A 25524-nucleotide genomic window follows, 5' to 3' on the forward strand; every position below is an offset into this window, starting at 1 on the left:
TGGGGGGGGGGGGGGGGGGGCTGTCAGGGGGTGGGGAGTGGTTGGATGGGGCGTGGGAGTCCCAGGGGTCTGTCTGGGGGTGGGGGTGTGGATAAGGGTTGGGGCAGTCAGGGGACAAGAGGCAAGGAGGCTTAGATAGGGAGTGGAGTCCCGGGGTGCAGTTAGGGGACAAGGAACGGGGGGAGGGTTGGGGGTTCTGGGGGGGCGGGAAGTGGGAGGGGCAGGGGCAGGGCTAGGGCGGGGCTCCTCCCGTCCTCTTTTTTTGCTTGTTGAAATATGGTAACCCTAGGTTAATTAAGTTTGTGACTGAACTCCTTGGGGGAGAATTGTGTGTCCCCTGCTCTGTTTTACCTGCATTCTGCAATATATTTCACGTTATAGCAGTCTCGGATGATGACCCAGCACATGTTCATTTTAAGATCACTTTCACTGCAGATTTGACAAAAACGCAAAGAAGGTATCAATGTGAAATTTCTAAAGATAGCTACAGCACTTGATCCAAGGTTTAAGAATCTGAAATGCCTTCCAAAATCTGAGAGGGACGAGGAGTGGAGCATGCTTTCAGAAGTCTTAAAAGAGCAACACTCAGATGCAGAAACTACAGAATCCGAACCACCAAAAAAAGAAAATCAACCTTCTGCTGGTGGCATCTGACTCAGATAATGAAAATGAGTGTGCATCGGTCCACACTGCTTTGGATTGTTATCAAGCACAACCCATTATCAGCATGGACGCATGTCCCCTGGAATGGTGGTTGAAGCATGAAGAGATATGAATCTTTAGAGCATCTGGCACGTAAATATCTTGTGATGCCGGCTACAATAGTGTCATGAGAATGCATGTTCTTGCTTTCAGGTGACACTGTAAACAAGAAGTGGGTAGCATTATCTCCTGCAAATGTAAACAACCTTGTTTATCTGAGCGATTGGCTGACCCAAGAAGTAGGGCTGAGTGGACTTTGTAGGCTCTAAAGTTTTATATTTTATTTTTGAATGCACTTATTTTTGTACATTATTCTACATTTGTAAGTTCAACTTTCATGTTAAGAGATTGTGCTACAGTACTTGTATTAGATGAATTGAAAAATACTATTTCTTTTGTTTTTTTTAGAGTGCAAACACTTGTAATCAAAAATATAAAGGGAGCACTGTACACTTTGTATTTGGTGTTGTAATTGAAATCAATATATTTGAAAGCTTAGAAAACATCCAAAAATATTTAAATAAATGGTATTATATTCTTGTTTAACAGTGTGATTAATTTTTTAAATCGCTTGACAGCCCTATTAATTTATTTTCAGTAGTGCCCATAACATGCTAGATGCTTTCCAAACAGAAGTTCGCTTTTTGGTCATCCATCCTTGACTTACCACAACATGCCTAAGAAGTTACTGACAGGATCATTAAATAGTGGGTGATTTTATTGTGTATCATATACATCTAGGGACAGTTTAAGCCTCACTTTTGAGTGGTCAAGTCAGAGGTTCAACCACAGTTGAACATTTATCTACTTTGTGATGTAAGGCTAATTACATTTTCATTGAAGATCTTGATAAGCCTGGACTGGAACCCTGAATCTGAACACATCTAAACTCTGGGAAAAGTTGGATCTAGATCTGAATATTATAGTTGAGCCCCCTAGGCATAGTAATAATTATAGATTTTCATAGATCCTAGGACTGGAAGGGACCTCGAGAGGTCATCGAGTCCAGTCTCCTGCCCTCATGGCAGGACCAAATACGGTCTAGACCATCCCTGATAGACATTTATCAAACCTACTCTTAAATATCTCCTGAGATGGGGGTTCCACAACCTCCCTAGGCAATTTATTCCAGTGTTTAACCACCCTGACAGTTAGGAACTTTTTCCTAATGTCCAACCTAGACCTCCCTTGCTGCAGTTTAAACCCATTGCTTCTTGTTCTATCCTTAGAGACTAAGGTGAACAAGTTTTCTCCCTCCTCCTTATGACACCCTTTTAGATACCTGAAAACTGCTATCATGTCCCCTCTCAGTCTTCTCTTTTCTAAACTAAACAAACCCAATAGTTAAGGCTGCTCAAGTGTTTTTGCTTTAAATGGTCATTTTCAGAGCCTTTACAGCTTCAAACTTCACCTTCTTGGCTGAAATTTGGCAAGTTTGTTGTCAATTTGACAGCAAGTAAGTTTGAAAAGCCTGATTACATTTGAGTTACAGTACACTTCCATTTATCCAAACGGCCTGGGGGACAGCCAAAGTGTTTGGAGAACCAGGTGTTTGGATATACAGAAGTGCTATTTTGAGCTGCAGTGTCACGGATATAGAAATCCTAGTTATCCGAATCCAGGGTGCCCCCCAGATCTCTCTATATTAGTTAATTACTTGCTAATACCGCCTCAATTAACAAGCCTCTAAGAGAATCTGTTATCACTAACAAACAGCTTTGTATTAATAAATGCTAATTACACTGTACACCTCTACCCTGATATAACGCTGTCCTCGGGAACCAAAAAAATCTTACCACGTTATATCGAACTTTCTTTGATCCACCGGAGTACACAGCCCCGCCCCCACGGAGCACTGCTTTACTGCATTATATCCGAATTTGTGTTATATCAGGTCGCATAGAGGTGTATTAATGTAATGCTAAGACAATAATTGAGAAGTTATTAACTAACACAAGGCTAAAGGGGGGCATACTGTGGATTCTAATAACTACAATTTTTGGATAAATAGCTCTTGGAATGGGCAACTGAAGTGTAAATTATTTATATGTACTTTTGGTGCACCAGCAGCCAGTGGAAACCCGGCATAAATGACTCCCTCACTCAGATCTCTCTTGCCTTTTCAGATAAGTGTTCTGCACCTGCTACAGCTTCCGGATCAATTTTGAGAGATGTCCATCCAGAAAAACATTAGCGTGGCCTACCATCTTTAAATCTAAACCAACGATTTCTCATTAAGTTACTTACATTGTTTTCCTGGTTCTTGTTATTCTTAAGGAGAGTGATAACACAGTTATGAATGAAGAAAGCAAGCGTCAGGACCCCTGTGAGCTGAGGAAACTGAATTCTAAACTCTAGGAAAACAAAAGAAAATAAAAATTGGTTTTTATATTTGCATCAGGGAAATAAACAACAGCTGTCAAACTGACACTCAAAATTTATTTCTAGATGTTAGGAATTGCTATTCTGGACCAGGCCAGTCCATTTGGTTCAGTATCTTGTCTCAGAGAGCAACCAATTCCAGATGCTTCAGCAGAAAGAGCAAAAAAACTGCTCTCAGGGAAAGTTTCTTACTAACTCCCAGTACTTAGAGGTCTTGTTATTCCATGATTTGAACAACAAACTTTTCTGCTTCTCAACACTGCAGTTCATGAACATCCCAATGCCTTGATGGGGCAACCAGTTTTGGAGACACTGCATGTGTACCAGCAGGGGGAGGAGGACAGGAAAAGCTTTTTGCTGTGTGATAGACTCTTGTTGACTAATCCAGAGCGCATCACCAGAGTCGAACTCTGAGGAGACTTCTGACCCTCACTTTAGGAGGACAAGGGACATAGCTATTGCTCTTTACAAGAAAGGGGATTCAAATGATTGCTTACAAAATAAAGGATTAGGAAAGCCTCAAGATACCATCTCGACTGCCCTTTAAATGGTAGGCTATAAGGGGCACCAGCCAACCAATGTCTTTACCCCCCGAAAAACAGCACTGCTGCTTTTAGCGTCATTCTCAGAAGTGTTCTATCTAATAGACAGCACTTCTGGGAATGCTGACACTAGGCCAGGAGTGTTAATTTGCTTATGCTAGAACATCATTAAGAACCATTTTGGCAGGTAGTACCAAAGTACTAGCAAAGAGATAGCTGGTCTAAAGTAAGAGAGCACTTGTGTATCTCTAGGGCGTTATGCTGGTTTCACCGTCTTTCCTTAATATCTTATTAGCATTGAAGTTGTACCAATGCTAACTGAAAGAGAGGAGAAAAAAAAAAGTCTCACTTTAGGCTTAGTTCCCCACTAATAATCACTCATTACTCTGTGTTGTATTCTTCCCACCATAGTGACATCAGCTGAAGCTATGCTGTATATATCATAAATGCATGTTCTACATACGTAAGTCTGGCTATATCTTTGGCATACTGGTCATCTTGAAGACATAATTATAACAGCTTCTGATGACATACAGCACTATGCGTTGCTGTAAATCAATCTATGCCACGGCTGCTTAATAGAACATTGGGTCTGAACCTCAAGTACACTTGAAACCAGTCTAGTTTCACATTACTGCTGGTTAGTAGCCCTGGGGTATGTTTGCTTGAGTTTTGTTCACAACCAGACTATTCAGCAAGCTTGGAGATTAACTTTTTTGGACCTGTTTGGATATTCATGAATACTCTGAACATTCTGAGACTGTTTGCTGGTGCAATTCAAAAAAAATCAAACAATGTTGTCAGACAAAGTTCAGTTTGGGGTTTCTTGGAGAGAGGGGGCAGGGGCCTGTATTTTAGTTGAGCTCCCTGATAAAAATGTGTTTGGTGTATCCAGTTGTAACCCTAGCCTCTATGTCTATACTACCCGCCGGATTGGCGGGCAGCGATCAATCCAACAGGGGTTGATTTATCACGTTTAGACGCGCTAAATCGACCCCAGAGCGCTCTCACGTCGACTCCTGTACTCCACCACCGTGAGAGGCGCAGGCAGAGTTGACGGGGGAGTGGCAGCAGTCGACTCACCAAAGTGAAGACACTGCAGTGAGTAGATCTAAGTAGCTGAAGTTGCTTAACTTAGATCGTAGACTAGGGCAGAGACTGTCAAGAAGCAGCCAACCGTAGCACTTCATCATTCTTAATTTCATTAGCTAGCTGGAAACCAACCAACCATTAGCTGGAAACCAATTATTTTAGGACTTAATTTAATCACACATATTACTATAGGATTTTGGCAAGGGAAAAGCTCCCAGGTTCCAAGTCCTAACTTCTGGATGTGTGGATAGCAGTCCACCCTGCCTATACAAGTCATTCATCAGAGCAAAGACAACCTTTTTGTCTCATTAACTGACTCTGAGTGCCCCAGCCTAGCAAGATACTGTGAATTCCATCGGTCAGTGGAAATAATGCTATACTATCAGAGGTATGTCATTATTATAGAGGTTAGGCATCAAATGCTTTGAGTGGAAATTGTTACAACAAATAAAACTAACTGGCTTGTCCCTAAAATACTCCTCTTCATTCCCAGTCCTCTCCCTCTGCTGCATTTAGAGAGAAGGTTAGATAGCACGGATATGACACTGTGTGTTGATGATCTCAGAATGTCGAGATCAGTAGCCCAGTAGGATCCTTAGGGACTTACCACCACATTCTTGCACTTTGTACACCCTAAAGGCATATGTTCTGGTCTTGTGTACAGCTGTACCCAGCAAGAATTTACTGCCTCTGAGATGAGTGTTGTAACCAGAAAGGAAAGTTATTTTGGCTGAGATAAAGGAACTACTTTATCCATATTCCCCCTTGTTGCCTGGTACTGAGGTCCTCTTTGCAAGAACAGGCACCACTGACCTCCATTCATTAAAACGTTAAACAAAAATCAGGTTAGGTACTAGCTGGAAAACTGATTTTAGAGCAGTATTCTTAGCCAGGAATACACAGAACACATTGGCCAGGAGGTCTAGTTTCTCACCTTCTACACCAGTGCAATTTGAGTTTAACAAAACTAAATCCACGCACAACCCTCCCTCCTCCCCCCAAAAACACCACCACACAACTGTGGCTGTGTAATATCTACATAATACTGTACTGTGGTAGAGAAGTATATTCAGATAATGTCTATCTTATTTCAGCTTTCTTTGCAAGACTCATCACCTCCAGCAATGAGTCAGCTAATGTAGCTGTAAAAACATTCCAGAGAAGTTTGTAGCAGATTTCATGGAAATACAGCCCATGGTGTCAAGCTGTCCTTCTGGGTAATGGCAAACATTTATTTCCTTATGTTACAGTAAAATTAATATAGTGATTTTATTTGGCTTTTACTGGCAAGTATGTATTTTCTAGAAGCATTTGCCTATTCATTAATCCCCCTCTATGCAGAGTGTCTCACCACAGATAAATTGGTTCACTAGCTCAGGGCCTGTTGGGTGCTAGATGCCCAATAACCTATAGCTACAAAAGACTCCCACTTCTACCCAGGGCCGGCTCGGCTTTTTTGCCTAGGGTGGCAAAAAAGCCACCTGCCGCACCCCCCGCCCCCCCTCCATCAGCGTAGCAGGGGAGAGCACCGAGCCTAGCCAGAGCGCCAGGGGGGAGGGCGGTGAGCACGGCCGGGGCCCTGCCATGCCGCCCCAAGCACATGCTTGGTGGGCTGCTGCCTGGAGCCAGCCCTGCTTCTACCTGTAGCTGCCCAGGAGACCTCACCCCCATCAGAGATAGGCCAAGCCACACACCCACACCATAGAACTTGCCCAAAATAAACTTCTAGAGCAGATCATGATTTAAAAACTGACCATGATGGAGAATCAACCACAACTGTTGGTAAATTGTTCCAATGGACTGATTACTCAGTGTTAAAAACGTACACCTTATTTCTAACTTGGATCACGTTATACCCTTTCTCTGCTAGTCTGAAAACCCCCAATAGCAAATATTTGTTCCCATTGTAGGTACTTGTACACTGTAATCAAGTCACACTTTCTCTTTGTTAAGCTAAAGAGACAGAGCACCTGGAGTCTATCACTAAGGCCTTGGCTACACTTACCCGCTAGTTCGACAGCTGGAAATCGAACTTCTGGGTTCGACTTATCGCGTCTAGTCTGGACGCGATAAGTCGAACCCGGAAGTGCTCGCCGTCGACTGCGGTACTCCAGCTCGCCGAGAGGAGTACCGCGGAGTCGACGGGGGAGCCTGCCTGCCGCGTGTGGACCAAGGTAAGTTCGAACTAATTCGAACTAAGGTACTTCGAACTTCAGCTACGTTATTCACGTAGCTGAAGTTGCGTACCTTAGTTCGAATTAGGGGTGTAGTGTAGACCTGGCCTTAGGAATGTTTTCTAAGCCTTAATAATTCTCATGGCTCTTCTCTAAACCCCCTCCAATTTATCAACCTTCTTCCTTATTTGTGGACACCTGAACTGGACACAGTATTTCAGCAGCAGTCACACCAATGCCAATTACATAGAAAAAATAAACCTCTATCTACTACTACCTGAGATTCCCCTGTTTATGCAGCCATGATCGCATTAGCCCTTTTGGCCACAGCATTGCACAAGGAGCTCGTGTTCAGTTGACTATCCACCACGACCCCAAAAAATCTTGTTCAAAGTCACTGCTTTCCAGGAGAGAGTCCCCCATTCTGTAAATATGGCCTACATTTTTCCCCTCAGATGTATACATTTAGCCATATTAAATGCATAGTGTTTGCTTGCACTCAGCATATGAAGCAATCTAGATAGCTCTGTATTAGTGACCTGTCTTCATTATTTACCACTTCCCCAATTTGTGTCAAGTGAAAAAAACTTTATCAGTGACATTTTCACATTTTCTTCCAGGTCATTGATAAAAACGTTAAATAGCATAGGGACAAGAACAGATCCCTGCGGGAGCCTACTAGAAACACACCTGCTCAAGGATGATTCTCCATTTGCAATTACATTTTGAGACACATCAGCCAACTTTTAATCCATTTAATATATGGCAGGCTAGTTTTATACTGTTCTAGTTTTTTTTTTTAATCAAAATATCATGTGGTATCAAGTCAAACGCCTTGTAGAAGTCTAAGTATATTACATCAGCACGGTTAGCTTTATCAATAAAACTTTATTTTTTTGAGATTACAAAAGAGATCAAGTTAGTTTGACAGGATCTGTTTTCCATAAAGTCATGTTAATTGGCATCAATTACATTGCCCTCCTTTAATTCTTTATTAATTGAGTCCTGTATCAACCATTCTAATATCTTGCCAGGGACCTATGTGAGACTGGCAGGCCTATAGTTAACCAGGTCATCCCATTTATGCTTTTTAAATACTGGCAAAACATTAGTTTTCTATCAGACTTCTGGAACTCCCCAGTGTTCCAAGACTTCTGGACAAATCAGTATTAATGGTCCAGAGAGATCTTAAGCAAATCTTTTAAAACCCGTGGACACAAATTCTCTGGACCTGCTGATTTAAAAACATCTAACTTAAGTAGCTGCTATTTAGCATCCTCCTGAGAAACTAGTGGAATGAAAAGAGTATAATCATCATATATGACATTTCTACATCATCTGTTGATTTTTTAAATACAGAACAGAAATATTTATTGAACACTTCTGCCTTTTCTGCAATATTATTGATAATTCTGTAATTTCCATCTAGTAATGGACCAATACCATTGTTAAGTATGTTAGGAACAAAAAGAATTTTAAGTACTTCTTACTGTCCATAACTTTGCTGGCCATAGATTTCTCCATGTGTCCCTTATCAATTTTCTACAATTCCTAACTTCTAATTTATATTCCTTATTATCAGCTTCCCCTTTCTTCCATTTCTTCTATATTTTTGTAGCTGCCCTCACTTCCCCTCTAAACCAGGTTTTTTAAACAAAAACACAAACACCAATACAGAGTCTTCTTCCTCGATTGTGGCTTTTTGACTGATCTCTAATTGATCCTAATCAACATCCTAATGGAGGAAGTGAGTGACACTCTGTGGCAATGGTGGCCATTTAACTTCACTGATTAGACAGATTCCACCACTGCCCATCATTTGTGGAACCATCCACCTTTTAGTCCTCTTATTTTACTATATCCATTTAAAATTTCTTCACATATTTGATTATCCTAGTTGTCTTCTTCAGGTCATTGTTCTTTGTCGTAACAATAGCCAGTGTCACATTTGTAAAGCTGTTGTTGTTGTAACTTGTATCATGACTGGGAAACCTACATTTTTTTTTCCTTCTGAAAAGCAATAGAAGATGGAAACCCACAAGGGAAACCAAACATACCAGATGGATGAATGTCCCCGAGCTTCACATTATGCTTGAGTTAGTAATTAAATATTAATGAAGGGCAAAATTACTCCCCTATTCCCAGATGAAGTCAGAACGATCTAATTAGATACTATAGGCATACATCTCTTCAGAGCTCCAATGTAATGCTGCCTCTTGTAAAGAGGGGGATGACTTTAGTGTCTCTTCCCAAGTCTTCCACAAGAAAGAAAAGAAACAGAAGTTGTTTCTCTTTTATGGATTATCCTCCTACCCAATTCATCCAGTGGCAATAAGTTCTTGTGTTTGTGACACCCCATATATTGGCCTGTAATATCCCTTAAACAATTGGCAACCAATGCTGCCAAGAAGAGACAGAGAAAGGTATATGACTGTTAATGGGAGTTTAAAAATAAAGGGCTAAATTATGGGTTGAGGACCATGAGAAAGTGGGGAATAGGTGTGAGGTGCACTTGGACACATGGTGATGGGTAGCATATAAGAACTTAGGGGAGTACTTGCTACACTTTATAAATCACTCTCTCTTAAAGTAGTACTCACGATAGACAAACCTAATAGTGAAACATGGAAGAAGGTGCCGGGAGGGATGGGATCATGGCCTCACCTTGCCTATCCACAGACAAGTTTTCTCTGAGCTGGTGCATAATGGAGGTACCAGGCAATGACTAGCCTTCAACCCTGTGTTTCTGGACCCCAGGCAGCAATGTTATTACTATCTCCTGCGTAGGAGAACTGGGAAGGAGGAAGAAAGGGGTTCCTTGTACCTTTGTCTCTCAACTTTCAGGAGGCACTAATAAGCGCAGTCTTCCTCAGACCCTCCGGAGGCATTAGCAGAAAACAACATTTACTTACCTATCGTACCTCACAGGGATGTTGGGAGGATAAAAATTAAAGATTAAAAGCACAATATCCATGCTTAAAATTAATCACTGTTTAATTTTCAATATCTTACCTGGTACAAAAAAATCATTAGCTGTAAACCAGTTGAATTCTAAATGGAATCCCAGATGTGCAGCCTTCAGAGTAACAAGAAAAACTAAGTAGACAACTGAAACGGTACCTACATACACAAGAGAGACAATCATCCATCATCATCAGGATAAATTGTGATAGAAAATTATTTATGCTCCATTCTACATTGGTCCCTCTAGTTAGTTGCCACCAGCCCAAAGAAATTGGGGTGCTAGTCATCCTGAAGACTGCAGGACAATCCCAATTTTTTAACACTAGTTCTGTGATCCCAAATTCCCTTTTCTCCTTGTAAAGAGAGAGCGAGCTGCTGCACTACATCCATTTATTTAAATTTTAATGGAGTCTAGTTCCCTTGACAGGTGCTGGATTAATAACCTAGGAAACTAATGTCCCCAGTTATCCACAGCACTGGTTGAGCATGGGCAGCAGAAGAATGAGATTCCTAATCAACTTCCTCTAGCATACGTGCAGGGACTATCACTAGTAGTGCAAAGTAGTTCTCCATACCCATTTAGTTGTTGGCCTTTTGGGTGAAATAATTCACCAAGATGCCAATTAGTGCAAACTGCAACTGTGAACTCTCCAGTAAGACCAGGATTAACACTAGCTGCAGTGACCTTTGTCACTTCTGACTTATACCTCATCTGAGCTAGCAACCTAGACATGACAGGATCCACATTTTATTACATCATTCCCAGGAGTCATACTAGACCCACAATTATGCTCCCATGGACACATAGAGGATCACATATAAAATCAGAGATGGGTAACAATACCAAGTCTACAGCCTTAGTCTGACTACAACTGCATGAGCGAGTGTGCAGTTCTGGCCCCCCCAGTTTAAGAATAGAGGGAAAGAAACCCAGAAAATTATAAAGAAGGGCAATAATAATTATTCAGAGACAAAGATAATCTGTCCATTTATTTTAATGCTATAAAATTGGGATGTACCCTGATGCTACAGTGATGAGCATCAGAGAAAAGCTTATAAATATATGTGGGGGGGAAAAGTGCAGGATTTATATAGTTTAGAAAACAGGCTGGGGGGAGAGACAGGATTTCAGTTGAGAACTATCTTCAAGGTAACAAAATAAATGAAGGGAATTGTTCTTTCTATTCAGTGAATCAATAAGTAGTTCTGAACATGAAGATCAATTTAAAAGCTAACATACTGCACAATCTCCTAATGTTCTAAACTGGCCTAGGTTTCTGTATGTCTAAATAAATAAATAAAATACTGTCAATTTGCTGACTTATAAGCATTCAAAAATTAAAATCTACAACAATTTTCTTCAGCCTTAGCTTGTAGCTCTCCTTGGGGCTTAAAAATAAAGCCAACACTGAAAGGCTGATGCATTACACCATGAATTATTATACGTAATGCTTTATAAGCAGTTTCAGTTTAGTATTCTATATCGTATTAGTTTTGAATTGTTAAATAATTGACAATGAGATAATGGAAGACCATTTCCAGGCATAAACACAAGGGAGGGTTGAGATTCTGCTGAATGCTGTTGTGCGGATATTATTTTCTATGTAGAACACTAATAAGAACAGTATATTTAACCACTTAATATTTACTCTAAATACAATGAAACCTATTTAAAGGGTTACCCAAGGGAGCAGCAATACCCAACTCCCTTGCAGAGGCTGATCATTCACTAGAGAACAAACAAAACAGTACTGGAAACCTTGGAGATATTTCAGAGAGTTTGCTTAAGACAAGGAGTTGGCCACTGGAAGTGGGGTCATTACTACAGGTTTCGCTGTATTTGCTATGTATTTTATCAATACTAAACGAACAATCCAGGAATGTTATTACCTACCTAGGATGTTAAACTTAGCAAAGAAAGAGGGAGACTTAAGATTTAGAAGGGGCAGAACAACAACAATCAGATAAAATGGTACAGTTCGTGATTTGCTCCACCACTCCTCAAACAGCTCAAAACCTGTGTTGTTGTTGACAAAAGGAAACAGCCCACTTTTGTTGCCCGGTTGATCCTCATTGGCAGTACCTGGACAGATGACTGTAAGAACAAACAAACAGGGCTTTGTTTACACAAAAGCTATGCAATGAATCAACAGATTCGGTACCTAAATCTCCCTGGGAGTAAGTTTACCACTGGAGCCTCGGAGCACTCAGAAGCACCACTCTGGCAGCTCAGCTGCTGCTCGTCTGCTTCCCTCCATCCATTAGGGCCCACCACTAAGTCTACATTATGCTTGGAGCTGAAGGTGTGATTCCCAGCTTGAACAGAACATATTTGTGCTGGGGCATTAAACACAGTAGCGTAGCCCCTATAGCATGTGCAGCAGCAAGGAGTGGCACAGGCTAATTACCCTGAGCCTAAACCCACTAGACTTCGTAGGGGTGTACTTGGAGCAGTTGGCCTGTGCTGCCACTGCCCGTGATATCATGGCTACACTACTATTTTTAGCATACTAGCTTGATGAGAACTAGTATGAGCATGTCTATGTGAGCTGGGAATCACTCCCCCAGCTTCAAGTGCAGACATAGCCTAAGTTTTCACTGCTGGGCCATACCCTGTTCTCCCTGCACTCTCAGCTGGTACCACCTTCACCTCAGCACTGAGTGCAGAGAGTTGACATAACTTAACAGCTGAATGTGAGGCTATACAATACCAACTAGCCTGCAGTCTGAGCGGACTGATGCACAGGATCAACATCCAAGGGCATGGATACAGGACATGCGTGCATAGCTGTCTGTATGCATGTGTGTGCATGTAGCTGTGTTTACTCCATTGTGCATACATGTGTACCTTTGTGTGGGTCTATGTCTGAGCAGCTTGCCTGTGCTGCAGTGCATGCACACATAGCAGTATCTGCAAAACTGCCTCTGTGCATATGAGCAAATACATGGCTGAATGAACATCTGAATGCATAAGTGAACATATCTGGCTGTGCATGTAAGCTGGGTGCATGGGTGCCTGCATTAATAGTAGTGTACACATGGTTTTGTGCACATCTCAGAGCAAATAATCAGTGGCTGTTCTAAAACTCCTGAATTAACAATTTACAGTGTCATATTGTTGGTGTACCAACCACAGCCACTAAACATTAGGGAGGAGGAGACACCTAGAATAGGAGGCCCTTAAAATGTTTACATTTTAACTTATGGAGTGTACTTGGGGCTTTGTGTGGGAAAATGTAAATAGCAATTCCTGTCTTATATGTTGAAATATGAACCTGTCCTAATGTTCTCCTAGTCTCCATTTATACCTTTGTACTTCATAATGCTTTGTACCCTGTTAATCTCTTCCTCCCACGCTAGCAACATGCCTGCCAGGTTACAATAACCTAAAGACAAAAAACTTTAGACAGTATTTTGACTTTTCCTGAAATTTAAAGCGACAGAGTAATTTTAATTACTGTTTTCTAATTGGTTCTCTCTCCATTGTTTCACAACCCCTTGAAAAATGCTTTTGTCCCTACTGATTTGATCCCTTTCTGTTTAGCAGAAGTATTCGGGGCTGCCAAGTGACATTCAAGCATCTGACAGCCCTGTCCTGCCTGCCTGCAGAAGCTGCAGTTGCATTTTTTGGTCACTGGAGAAGATTGTGGCACATGGCTTCAGGCAGCCTGACAGAATGTCTGCCTCTCCTCTGGCTGCACCTCCTGCTGGATCTGAATGGGGAAAAGGTGTGGCAATAGTGAGAGGAAGTGCAGGAGCAACCAGGGTGGCAGCAATAGTAGTGGGTAACCTGGCTGGCAGGGACTGTAGGTAACGGAGCCCCTGAGTGCCTCAGGCCACTTCCCAGATTGACTCTCATGGAGATACTGGGCAATCTGCTGCCGCAGGTGCTTTGGGAGAGCTGCTTTGTTTCTTGCCCCGTTAAGGGTAACTTTCCCGTGCCTCTCTGCTGTCACTGTGGGGTGGGACCATTGCTGTACACAGGCAAGCCGTACAAGGGCCAGGGTAGAAGCTGCAGTCTTGGAGAAGACCCTCCCTTGATTCCCCGCTCACCCTCAGCAGCGAGATATCTTCCCTAATGAACACAGCCTGTGGAAAATGTGGGGAGAGGAATGATTATAAGGCACCCCCTACAGTGCTGGCTCTCCCCAAGAGCGACATGCCCAGTGTACAATACATTCCTGGAACACTGATTTCCCCTGCCCCTGCGGTTACTCACCATTTTGGGGGTCTTGTGGCTCATGTGTGCTTGCCTGGGGTCAGCCAGTTAGTGACAGGTATGTGAATAGTGGCTGTGTTTTAAATCAGTTGTCTCTGTGTTGCAAACAATACTGCTTCTGTAAAATGTTGCATTTTGGCTTTACAGATATGACCTTGGGAGCCCAGCCTCCCTCTTTGTTATCACCAGCTGAACAGAATTAGAAAGTGGCCACTAAGAACTAAAGAGACTTTCTGCATGAGGTCATGATGCACTCTGCGGCCAAAAAAAAAAAAAAAAAAAACAAACCAACACCACCGCAAGAATTGAAGGAGTAATGGGACAGTGAGAAGAGAATGCGAAGCGTCAGAACCAAGCCACGGAGTGGCTCTTAAATGCTATGGAGCGCCAAGTGGACACGCTCCAGGCGCTACTGACACTGCAAACTGGGCAGCTCTGCGCCCACCCTCCCCTGCAGCCACTGTCACAAAACTTTCCCAGGCGCCCCCCCCCCCCCCCCACTGCCCACACACTCTGATCAACCTCCTGGCTACAGTCTGTACCTGCTGCATTCCACTCCTACCCCGTACTCCCAGTACCCACTGCACTCAACACCTGTTCCTCTGCAGTTTAGCCCTGCTGAAGTACAGTACCCACTGCACTGTACTCCAAAGGACAAGGCTGCATAGGATACCTGGACATACACAAATCTTTAACCAACCCGGGACCCCACCTCCTCCTGGGACCCTCCCTTCTCCCATCCCCCACAGTGCTGATGTGTTTTTTTGTTTGTCTCTCTCCCCCCTCCGGTTGTGTTTTTTAATAAAATAATTGTTTGGTTTGAAAGCTCTCTTTATTCCATTAATTGAAAGCAAACAGAGCCTGCAAAGCAGCAGGCAATTTTCTTACACCTTGATAGTGCATCATCTGCACCAATCACAATCACCTCCTAGCATTACAAGCACTGCACTCCTGAGCATAGCAACAAATATTAGTGGCTTTCAGCTTCAAATTGCTGCCTCAAGGCATCCCTGATCCTTATGGCCCCACACTGTGCCCCTCTAATAACCCTGGTCACTGGCTGTTCAAATTCAGCCTCCAGGTGCTGAGCCACAGCGGTCCACCCCGGCTGAAGCTTTCACCCTTCCCTTTAAATATTATGGAGCGTACAGCACACGGCTATAAGCATAGGAATATTGTCATCAGCCAGGTCCAGCCTCCCATATAGGCAGCACCACTGGGCCTTTAAATGGCCAAAAGCACACTCGACAGCCGTTCTGCACTTGCTCAGCCTGTTGTTGAACCACTCCTTACTGCTGTCAAGGTGCCATGTGTATGGCTTCATAAGCCACAGCATTAAGGGGTAGGCAGGGTCTCTCAGAATCCCAATGAAAATTTCAACTTCCCCTATGGTAATCTTCTGGTCTGGGAAGAAAGTCCCTGCTTGCACACCTCTTTTGGCCTGTTCAGGAAGCTGCATCATGCACCTTTCCGGGCCAGCCTATGTTAATGTCCGTGAAATGCCCACAGTGATCCACAAGCGCCTGGAGAACCATTGAGAAATACACCTTCCGATTAATGTACATGGTGGCTAGGTGGTCGGGTGCCACAACTGGAATATGTGTGCCATCTATCGCCCCTCTGCAGTTAGGGAAGCCCATTTGGGCAAAGCCATCCACAATATCATGCACATTGCCCAGAGTCATGGTATTTCGGAGCAGGATGTGGTTATCAGCCCTGCACACTCCCGTCAACACAAGTCCAACGGTAGATTTTCCCCACTCCAAACTGGTTAGCAACCGGTTGGTAGCAGTCTGGAGTTGCCAGCTTCCACAGTGCAATTGCCACACACTTCTCCAACAGGGCAGCTCTCATTCTCATGTCCTTGCACTGCAAGGCTGGGGCAAGCTCATCACATAGTAGTTTTCCTCATCCAAAAGTTCTGCAGCCTCTGCTTGTCATCCCAGACGTGCATGATTATGTGATACCACCACTCAGTGCTTATTTCCCAAGCCCAATAGGACCACAGGAGCCACTGTGGTCTGCACCTCCGTGAATGACACAAGCAATCTTTTGTCGTAGCTATTACATGTGGCGAGATCAATGTTGCACTCCTTGTGCCTTTGCAGTTTAGGGAATAACTCCACTGCCACTTGTGACATGTTGGTCAGAGAAAGCAGCATATTGGTCAACTGTGCGGAATCCATTCCTGAAGACCAAAGAGGCAGAGGGTGCAGTACACAAAGCCATTGAAAGACGGCGACAAATGAGGACTGAAGCACAGGGATTGCTGGGATGCAAAGCAATGCATCATGGGGCATTGGGACAGGACCTAGGATCCCCGGTGACCCCCTCCGCCTTCCCACAACTCTTGGCAGCAGAAGAGGAAGAGATGCTCTGTGGAATAGCTGTCCAGAGTGCACTGCTGCGAATACTGATGCAAGTGTGAACATGCTATTGTGCAGGCAGCTGACAGTGTGAACACACAACAGTGGTTTCTCTTCAGCGCTCTGAGCGGCGCTGTAACTGCTGGTGCTGTAACTCTGCCTGTTTAGACATACCCAGAGTTAGTGTGGTTTTTCCAGCGTAGGGCTGTGTAAAGTATTTGCAGAGTACAAAAACCCATTCAAATTCAAGATAAGTTTGGGTTTTATGATGAAAGGCTCGCAGAGCTGGGCGGAGCGTTCCCTCAGCCTCTCCTGTCCTTACAGGTAACTCCAGGCTCCAGGATTTCCCTCCTTAACTAGTGAGAGAGATACGCCCTCAAGCTTACAGAGAGTCCTTCTTCGGGTCTGAATTTTCACCTTGCAGGTCTAAAGAAGAGCTTTATGTAAGCTCAAAAGCTTGTCTCTCTGACCAACAGAAGTTGGTCCAATAAAAGATATCACAGTAGAACAGTGGTTCTCAGCCTAGTTACCATTGTGGGCCACATCCAATACTACCTGTATGGCCCTGAGGATGTCACATAGGCCGCAGCTGTGTGCTGATTAAGCCACAAGTGGCCCACAGGCCACAGATTAAGAACCACTGTTAAGAACCACTTCAAGAAACTAGAACCTCAGAGTTACGAGCACCAGAGTTATGAACTGACCAGTCAACCACACATCTCATTTGGAAGCTTAAGTACATAATCAGGCAGCAGCAGAAATATTAAATAAATACATGCAGTACTGTTAAATGTAAACTACTAAAATTTATATAATATATATATATATATATATATATATATATATATATAAAAAAGCATTTTTCTTCTCCATAATAAAGTTTCAAAGCTGTACTGTATTAAGTCAATGTTCAGTTGTAAACTTTTGAAAGAACAACCATAACATTCTGTTCAGAGTTACGAACAACCGCCATTCTTGAGGTGTTCGTAATTCTGAGGTTCTACTATACCTCACCCACCTGGTCTCTGTAATATTTTTGGACTGACATGGTTACAACAACAACACTGCATATAATATCCCTTAAGAGTTATTTTATTGTGGAACATAGTACTATTGTGCTTTTCTTACCTCTAGTACTCCCATTAGTACCAGGAACAAGATCTGTTACGTTAATGTCATGAACATAATCTGAAAATAAGAAAAACAATCTTACTATGGTTTGCTCTACTCCTGCTGTTATCCTGTTCCTTCTCTCTGTAAATTTATGGAACTGAAATGAGAGAGGTAGAATAGAGTTTTGCAGTTTCTCACTAACTCCGAAATGAATAGTCTCAATCCCATCTAAAGACGCCCGATTATTTCACTTGCAGCTTGATTTAGTATTGTGGAGATAGACAAAGTAGCTTTTAGATGACATGGGTCATTTACTGGTGTCAGTTCCCATGTACCCATTGAACTTCTCCCATAGCTATGAGAGAGTTTCCTGTGATTCAGGACATTATAACCCACGATAAACATCATAGCATTGTCTTCTTTGTATAAGATGCCTTGCTTCACCTCTGGAAAAAAAAACTCTCATTCACTGAATTAAAGAAGTCTGTAGGGCCAAATCTGTTGTGTGTATGTATATCAATACACACACACCCCCCCCCCACAGGTCCATCAACATGGAAAACTAATTTTTTTATTTATGTAACACACACACACACACACACACACACACCCCACAAGTAGAAGATGCAACAAAAGTCATCCTTGCTTTGTGATGCTCTTTAAAGAAAGTCTAACTGGAAGTCACCCAAAGAAAGGCATGCACCTGGAGAATTATAGAACTTTTAGAGAGGTTATAATTATGGTGCCCAAAATTGAATTTCTCTGGTGCTACAAAAAAAGCTGATTTTAACAATTTGTCCCTGCATTTCAGTACCTAGAATTTTGATTTAAACTAAACTGAAAAGACTTAAGCACGGATACTTACTGTATATAAATTTTCCTGTGTTGAACAAGAAGTTGGACATAAGTACCCAGTAAATAACCATGGCTCCAACAAGAGACACCATTGAAAATAAAAGACTGGACCATTGACCAAAGGATCCAAAATAGTACTTGCAAACATCTGGGAATTCCCAGTTTGAGGTATCTATTAAAGCTGAATAAAGACAAAAATACAAAAAAAAAAAAAAAAAAAAAAAGTAAAAAAAAGGTGATTAAACATGAGAATACTCTGATTAAGAGAGATTGTGCTGTTTACATAGAACTCTGATTCAAAGTAAAAAAAAGTCTCCTACTGCTAGATAAATGCCACCAACTTAAAGTACAACACTTGTCAGGGGACAACATTCTGTTCCATAACTTGATTTCTATTACATCAGATGGTTGGTGGAGTTTGACTGAAGGAGTTCAGATGTGGTTAAATTTGCTTAAAAAGAAACAGGTCCCTATAAATTAAAGAGGTAATATGACAGGTAGAGATGGACCCCAAGCCACAAAGTCTCAATCCAGAACCCAAACTTCCCCAAAATTCAGGGACAAACAAAAACTCCTCATTTGGATGAGTCCCATATCTAACCAACAGTAAATCAAAAAAATATTCAGACAAAAAACCACTGGCAGAAACACAAACAGTAATAAAAACAAAATCATCATCATTCAGGATCTCAAGATTTCACACTTTACATAAGAACACTGTGTAATGTAACAGATTCTTACGTATCATTGTCCGTGATTTCACAACTCTGTAACAGCAATAAAGTGTCAAGCTGCCCATTAGCAAGATCAAACAGATTCCAGTGGTAAATCCTGCCTGTTTAAGAGGAGAAATACATTTATATTTTTGCGCATTAACAATAAATGTTGATGCAAATAGAACAAAAGAACACTGTAAATGTTTTCCATGCAAATATTTTTTCTAGTACACATTGATCTTACCTGTTTTATTCCCCATGGCATACTTAGTATAGATGTGCCCATCATTGTATTCCAGATCATAAATCTGAAGAACACAGAGCATTAAGGAGCATTGTTATTTCATGCCACCTTTTTAGAAACATAAAAGTTATTAAATTTCAATAGACAACTTCCAATATAATGCAATTTTGGGCTACCATACATGAAAGTATTTAACATACATTGTCACTATGCTGGAGTTTTTGCCATAACCATCAGTGCAACCATCGATTTTGAAAGCAGTTCCTAATGGACTATACACATAAATTTCTTCTGGAGCTGGAAGTACATGATCAGGAGCAATCTAATAGAGGGATAAAACAAGATGTATTAGTAACAACAAAGAATCTCTGATGTTCCACTTATACTAAGTTGACTACTGACTATAAGAAAAACATGAAACTTTTAATGAAAAGTACATTTTCAAGTACAGATCTGTTCTATTTTTGAAGAAAAATTGATGGCAGAATTATTCTTCTGTAGAAGAATCATCATTTGCTCTCATCCACATCACAATCCATCAACTACTTTATGAAAGTATTTTCTCAGTGACCGGCTACACACAGAAAATGCCCTAAGTTATCAGGGTTGGATACCTAAATTTAGGTACATAGAATTCCATGTTGACAGCTTAAATATGTATTTATGAACGTTCTGGTGACAAAGTATTAAGACTGGGCCAATATTGTAAGACTCAGGATTGTTTGCATATCTTAGTCATAGTTTTCACCACCTAAGAAGGCAGTTGTGACTTGTGGTTCTATGTAAACTCAAGCATGCTCAGCCAGGAAGGCCTCATTTAGAAGCAATCCTCAAGGTTTGTTTTAACTGAGGTTTTTCCGTTTTGTTTTTCAGTTGTAAATTGCAGAAGTCAGGCACTTACAATACCCACTACACCTTGCATGTCATGTCCATTAATTAATGGCATCTTTAACCCGTCTTTTCCTTACCAGTGCCCTATCTGAAGGAGAAGTGAGCTTGCTATAGTAATGAATCCGCTTATTCATTGCTGAGGCTTCATCTGTAACTCTTTGTGTGTCATCATTCACACTGACAATATTTGAAGGCTCTACGTGGAATGGCCTAAAGGGAAAAGGCACAACAAACAACCTTTAATGAAACTGTTAACAGAAGAGAAATAAATTAGATATTCAGAAAATGATTTTGTATCACTCAGGAATAGATTACCATCCATATTGCAATTGCTTAATGCACTGCTTTCTAACTGAAAGAAGGGAAGGCGCATACTACAAATGCAATATTTATCTCCTTATATAATCCATATTAAAAGGGAATTGGACCAAATTTGGACGTGCTAGGTTGCACCCGCATAACTGAGAGCAGAATGGTGACCAGTATCTAGTTTAAAATAATGGACCAAATTGCATTGGGTTACACTAGCATAAATCCAAAGCTCAATTAAGTTAATACTTGTTCTAGCTTTATACCAGAATTTGCCGCAGTATATTTTTAAAAAGTTGATTTTTAGTCCTCATTTATCTCACTGTTTCCCTTTGAATGGCATTTGATTAATCACTAGGAACACGATTCTCAGGAACAAAAAAATCCCAAGGGACAGATTATGGCCCATCCCTAAGCAGTCATGCGGCAGCAAACACAATAATATCTCCACCACTCCTTCCAGCATTGAATGTAGAGGTTCCATACCCAGTAGTTCCTCAAACACAGGCACATAGGGAATGGGTGGAGAGGGGTGGGCAGTGGGCTCAGTTCCTTCTCTGGACTGCTTCTTCACTGCCCTTAATACAGGGCTAGATTTACCAGAGATAGACAGAATCTTACCCCAATTATGGTAAAGAAAAATTATAATTTCTACTTCTGAATCATAGCAATATATAGACAGAGTCTGAATGCTTTGTCAAGAACTCTTTATTTCTATATAGGTACAGGACTCCATTGGCTTAGTAAGACATTAGCCAAAGCCACATGAGGGTTTAGAAATAAAAGTTGTATTACTTGCTTGCAAACCTTACTAAACTGGTATTGCTTCCCTTCACCTGTGCTTTTTTTGGCTAAACTCACTAAGATTTACAAACACAACAACAATATTCAGATTTGTTCATCTACTTTATATATATATATATACATACACACACACACACCCCAACCAAAAACAAGTTATAAAAATAAAAAAATCCAGCAAATTACAGATAAACAACCAAAACGGCTATTACAGATAACAGCAATAGTAAAAACTGAGTCAGGAAGAAAGTTTTATTTTTCCTGCAATAAGAACCAGGTCTATTTGAATGTGTGGAGTCTGAGCCAAGAGACACACAAAAAAAAGATGGTGGCTAGTTCCCTTTACAGCAGCTCCCAATAACAGGATGATCTCTAAAGGGTTGCATGGTTTTCAACTCCGCCTTCATTCTGGGACACCATTTTCCCTGACCAAGTTCCCATTCTTCTCCCAGCTACAAAATTAAGCATCTATATCACAGCACAAACTTGCATCAGGAGGTTAATAAAGCCTGATCTGGAACTGTAATGCATCTCTGTGACTGGCTGCTAGGAGACACCCGAGAGAGATGGAACTTGCTGCCCAAGCCCTGAATGCTGAGAGAATCATTTCTGTAATACTCCCCATTCTTAACAGCACAAGACAGAAGACAGAAATGCATGTTTTTCTCTGAGCTGACGTAAGCAGATAGGAAAAGCATGGTACTTTGTACAAGTCACAAATAGTTTGTCCATCTGGAAGTAATACATTATTTCTAGATGAACTCATAGTCTATACTTTGTTATTTTTGTTCATTTTCTCTCCCTCTTGAAAAAATGGTTTAATTTATTAGATCCTTTCCCTCATCTCATCACTTCTTAATTTTTTTTTCATTTTTAAGTACACCCAATCAAGATTATTTTTTGACTGTAAAAATATGAAGGGGGAAAATACTGGTTTTATTTTTATCTATACTTGGGACATGAAGGTGTACCTGTATGAATTAAGAACAAATAAATCCTAACTAAATATATTAGATTGAACACAATCATGAAGTAAAACTGTTGCTGAATTTAGCTAAGCGTGGAAAATGAAGGGTTAACTAGTCCAACATCGGTACAGAAAGGACATATCTACACACAGATCTCATTTCAAGGCACACTCATTTTAGTTGAGAAGTCATGAAACTCTAGAAGTGTGGGGAGACCAAATGTATAATGTAAATAACTTTCAACAACAAAAGCAAGATTTGTGAAGCTAAGGTTAAAGTTACTCGTAATAAAGGGATGAAACCCACAGTCTTTTTTTAAAATGACCTGTATGAATAATTTGTTTCTCTTTCTCATTTGGGTTTTTGACACATGCTGTTTCCACATATGAGACATGGTAGCATGAGAGGTGTACATCTATTTATACCTTACTCAGGCTGAATGCACAGTATAAAGATCCAATGAGGTCTAGCTTCTTCTGGCCCACCTGGAATTAATATTGTTGGCACATCTCCTCTGTTGTTCCTGTGGGAAAGCTACACTAAAGAAGTGAGGCTTACACTCCACTTCCATGTGGAGAGATCTGGGGCAGTTTTTGCCTCTTCTGGAATGGTGCTCAATAATCTTGGACCAGCTGCCATGAAAGTTCTCCCCTTAGCTATGTGGCACTAAGCTGTTGAAGGAGATCAGGTTCTGAGACAGAGCAGCTTGGGTCAATACAGTAGACCAGTTCTTAAACTTTTTTTTGCCCCCCAAGGACCACCTGAAAATTGCTGAGGGTCTCGGTGGACCACTTAATGATCTTTCCAACTGTTTTTTGTACAGTTAGCTGACTATTGTAAAGCACTTTGGATAAAAGTGATATATTTAAAATAAATAAAATAGAAAACCCCACCAATAATAGACTTTTTTTGTTCTACAAATAAAATCAAACAACTCATTTTAATATCAGTAGCCTTACGTTTCTAATGCAATGGATGTGCCCTCTCCTCCACCGCGGCAGCCCCCAAGCTGGGGCTGGGAAGGGAGAGAGGGTCTCTCCCACTGCGGCAGCCACTGAACTGGGCTGGGAAGAGGGGGGGGGGGGTGTCTTTCCCTCTCTCCTCCACCACAGAGCTGAGGCTGGGAAGGAGGGCTGTCTCTCCCTAGCAGCCACAGCCCTGGAGCTGGGGAAAGTAGCCTCTTTTGCTGGCTGCCATACCCCTGCATGTCCCAAATTCCCTCCACCCCCTCTTCTCACCTCACTGCCCCCTCCCACCTACCCCCATTCACCCCACTGGCCACCAACTCATCTTACATGTGCATCTTCTCCAGGGTCCAGGCACCTAGTTAGCGGAGCCACGCCTGGGCAGCTTCACTAATTAGGGAACTCCACCAACATAAAGCTCAACAGCTCTATCAGATCACTGAGAAACCTTCACTCTCAGGAAGGAACTCACATGGGGTCACTTAGGGTTACCATATTTTGTGCCTCCCAAAGGAGGACACTTCACGGGCCCCCGCCCCAACTCCTCCCCCTCCCCTGCTTCCCGCGAACATTTGAGTCGCGGGAAGCCTGAAGCAGGTAAGGGGGAGTGTGGGGGGAGGAGGTGCGGCCCAGGCTGGCCCCGGGCCCGGCCCCCGGCCGACCACCCCCGGCCCGCCCAGCACTGCGGTCCCCGGCCCGGCCCCCAGGCCCTCAGCACCGCACCGCCGGTCCTCAGCCCGTCCCCCGAGTCCCCGGCCCGGCTGGAGCCCCCGAGCCCCCGGCCGAGCACTGCACCGCCGGCCCGGCCACGCTCTGCCGGCCCGGCCCCCGAGCCCCCGGCACCGCACCGCCAGTCCCCAGCCCGGCCCCCGGCCCCCGAGCCCCCGGCCGGAGCCCCCGAGCCCCCGGCCCGGCCCCGCTCCGCCGTCCCGGCTCCCAAGCCCCCAGCCCGGCCCCCAGGCCCCCGACACTGCACTGCCGGTCCCCAGCCCGGCCCCGCCAGAGCCACCGAGCCGGCCCCGCTCCGCCGGCCCGGCCCCCAAGCCCCCGGCCCGGCCCCCCCGATTTTCCCGGACATGTCCAGCTTTTTGGGCTTTCCCCCGGACGGGGATTTGGAGCCCAAAAAGCCGGACATGTCCGGGAAAATCTGGACGTATAGTAACCCTAGGTCACTCAAAAGACAATAGGAATAAAAAGAGGCATAATGGGGGAAAAATTGGCATGACTATGAGTGTTAATTCAGAGAAACAATAGTGCGGGTGATACCCAAGCACTGAAAGAGTAAATGGAGGGCCAGAAGAGTTCAACGGATCTGCTTTTTTTCCAGGACAACAGTACTATTATACTCTACATTTAAATATTAATCCAACTGACAATATTCACTTGGGGCAGAAATTCCACCACAGGGGAACCAGTGTGTTTACCACTGAATGGTAGGTACAGACAGGATGCTGGAACCCCACACTACAGATTTACATCTCCTGCACACTACAGAACTGTTCTGTGCATGGGACACCAAGGCCACAGCTCACTTGGGAGATGCAATGGGACGAGGCCATGGGATTTGCTATTACATTTACCCACTAGCCATTCTCTCCAATGCACGAGAGCACAGTAAACGTGGAGCTACTGCCGGGGAACCGAACTGCTTCCTCCCCAGCTTCCTTAGTCATATTGTGTACATGGTCCATGGTTAATGCAAGGAACCCTTGATACTAATCAGACATGTTTGTATTGTCCAAGATATGATATTTGGAAATAAATAAAATGAAAGCTAAGGGCTGAGAAATTTCTTGTATTTAAAAAAAAAAAAAAAAAAAAAAAGGCTTCAATACCACTGGTCAGGAGAATTCAGTTGTTGAGCTACATGCATTTTGTGACTAACATTCATAAGGCTCACAGGACAACTAAGGCACTTATTAATAAAAATATGAATGAAGGACTAAATTTCTAAGACCTACTATATCTCAGGGTTTTACCTTGCCATTTCAGAAATACATCTCTTTCTTTTAGAATGATAATCTCAGATACTAGCATGGTCTGCATTAGGTCCAGGAAAAGAAACCCTCTGAAATCTTTCTGGATGGAACTGCCAGAAAGATATACATGCAAAAAGAGTAAGGGAAATCCCACATATGAATGTAAATGTAGATTAAACATGGATTTTTATTTATTTATGTGCAAAACTGTGGCTATAGAAACTGCACCCACAGAAAAGGGC

The 25524-nt window shown here is 42.6% G+C and overlaps 1 protein-coding gene across 8 annotated transcripts in view; it reads right to left on the reverse strand.

The window, feature by feature from the left end:
- SLC38A9 (solute carrier family 38 member 9) overlaps nucleotides 1–25524 on the reverse strand; it is an 80928-nt gene that overhangs the window by 30280 nt on the left and 25124 nt on the right. For all 8 annotated transcript variants that reach the window (XM_034774190.1, XM_034774187.1, XM_034774189.1 and 5 more), the window contains 9 exons: nucleotides 20338–20470; nucleotides 19570–19691; nucleotides 19370–19433; nucleotides 19151–19244; nucleotides 18420–18590; nucleotides 17570–17629; nucleotides 11751–11951; nucleotides 9905–10012; nucleotides 2950–3056 (listed from right to left, as the gene is read on the reverse strand). In XM_034774190.1, the coding sequence (XP_034630081.1) occupies nucleotides 2950–3056; nucleotides 9905–10012; nucleotides 11751–11951; nucleotides 17570–17629; nucleotides 18420–18590; nucleotides 19151–19244; nucleotides 19370–19433; nucleotides 19570–19691; nucleotides 20338–20470 (1060 nt within the window). The remainder of the gene's footprint in view (nucleotides 1–2949; nucleotides 3057–9904; nucleotides 10013–11750; nucleotides 11952–17569; nucleotides 17630–18419; nucleotides 18591–19150; nucleotides 19245–19369; nucleotides 19434–19569; nucleotides 19692–20337; nucleotides 20471–25524) is intronic.

This window comes from Trachemys scripta, chromosome 6 (assembly GCF_013100865.1).
Source record: "Trachemys scripta elegans isolate TJP31775 chromosome 6, CAS_Tse_1.0, whole genome shotgun sequence".
Classification (NCBI taxonomy): domain Eukaryota; kingdom Metazoa; phylum Chordata; order Testudines; family Emydidae; genus Trachemys; species Trachemys scripta.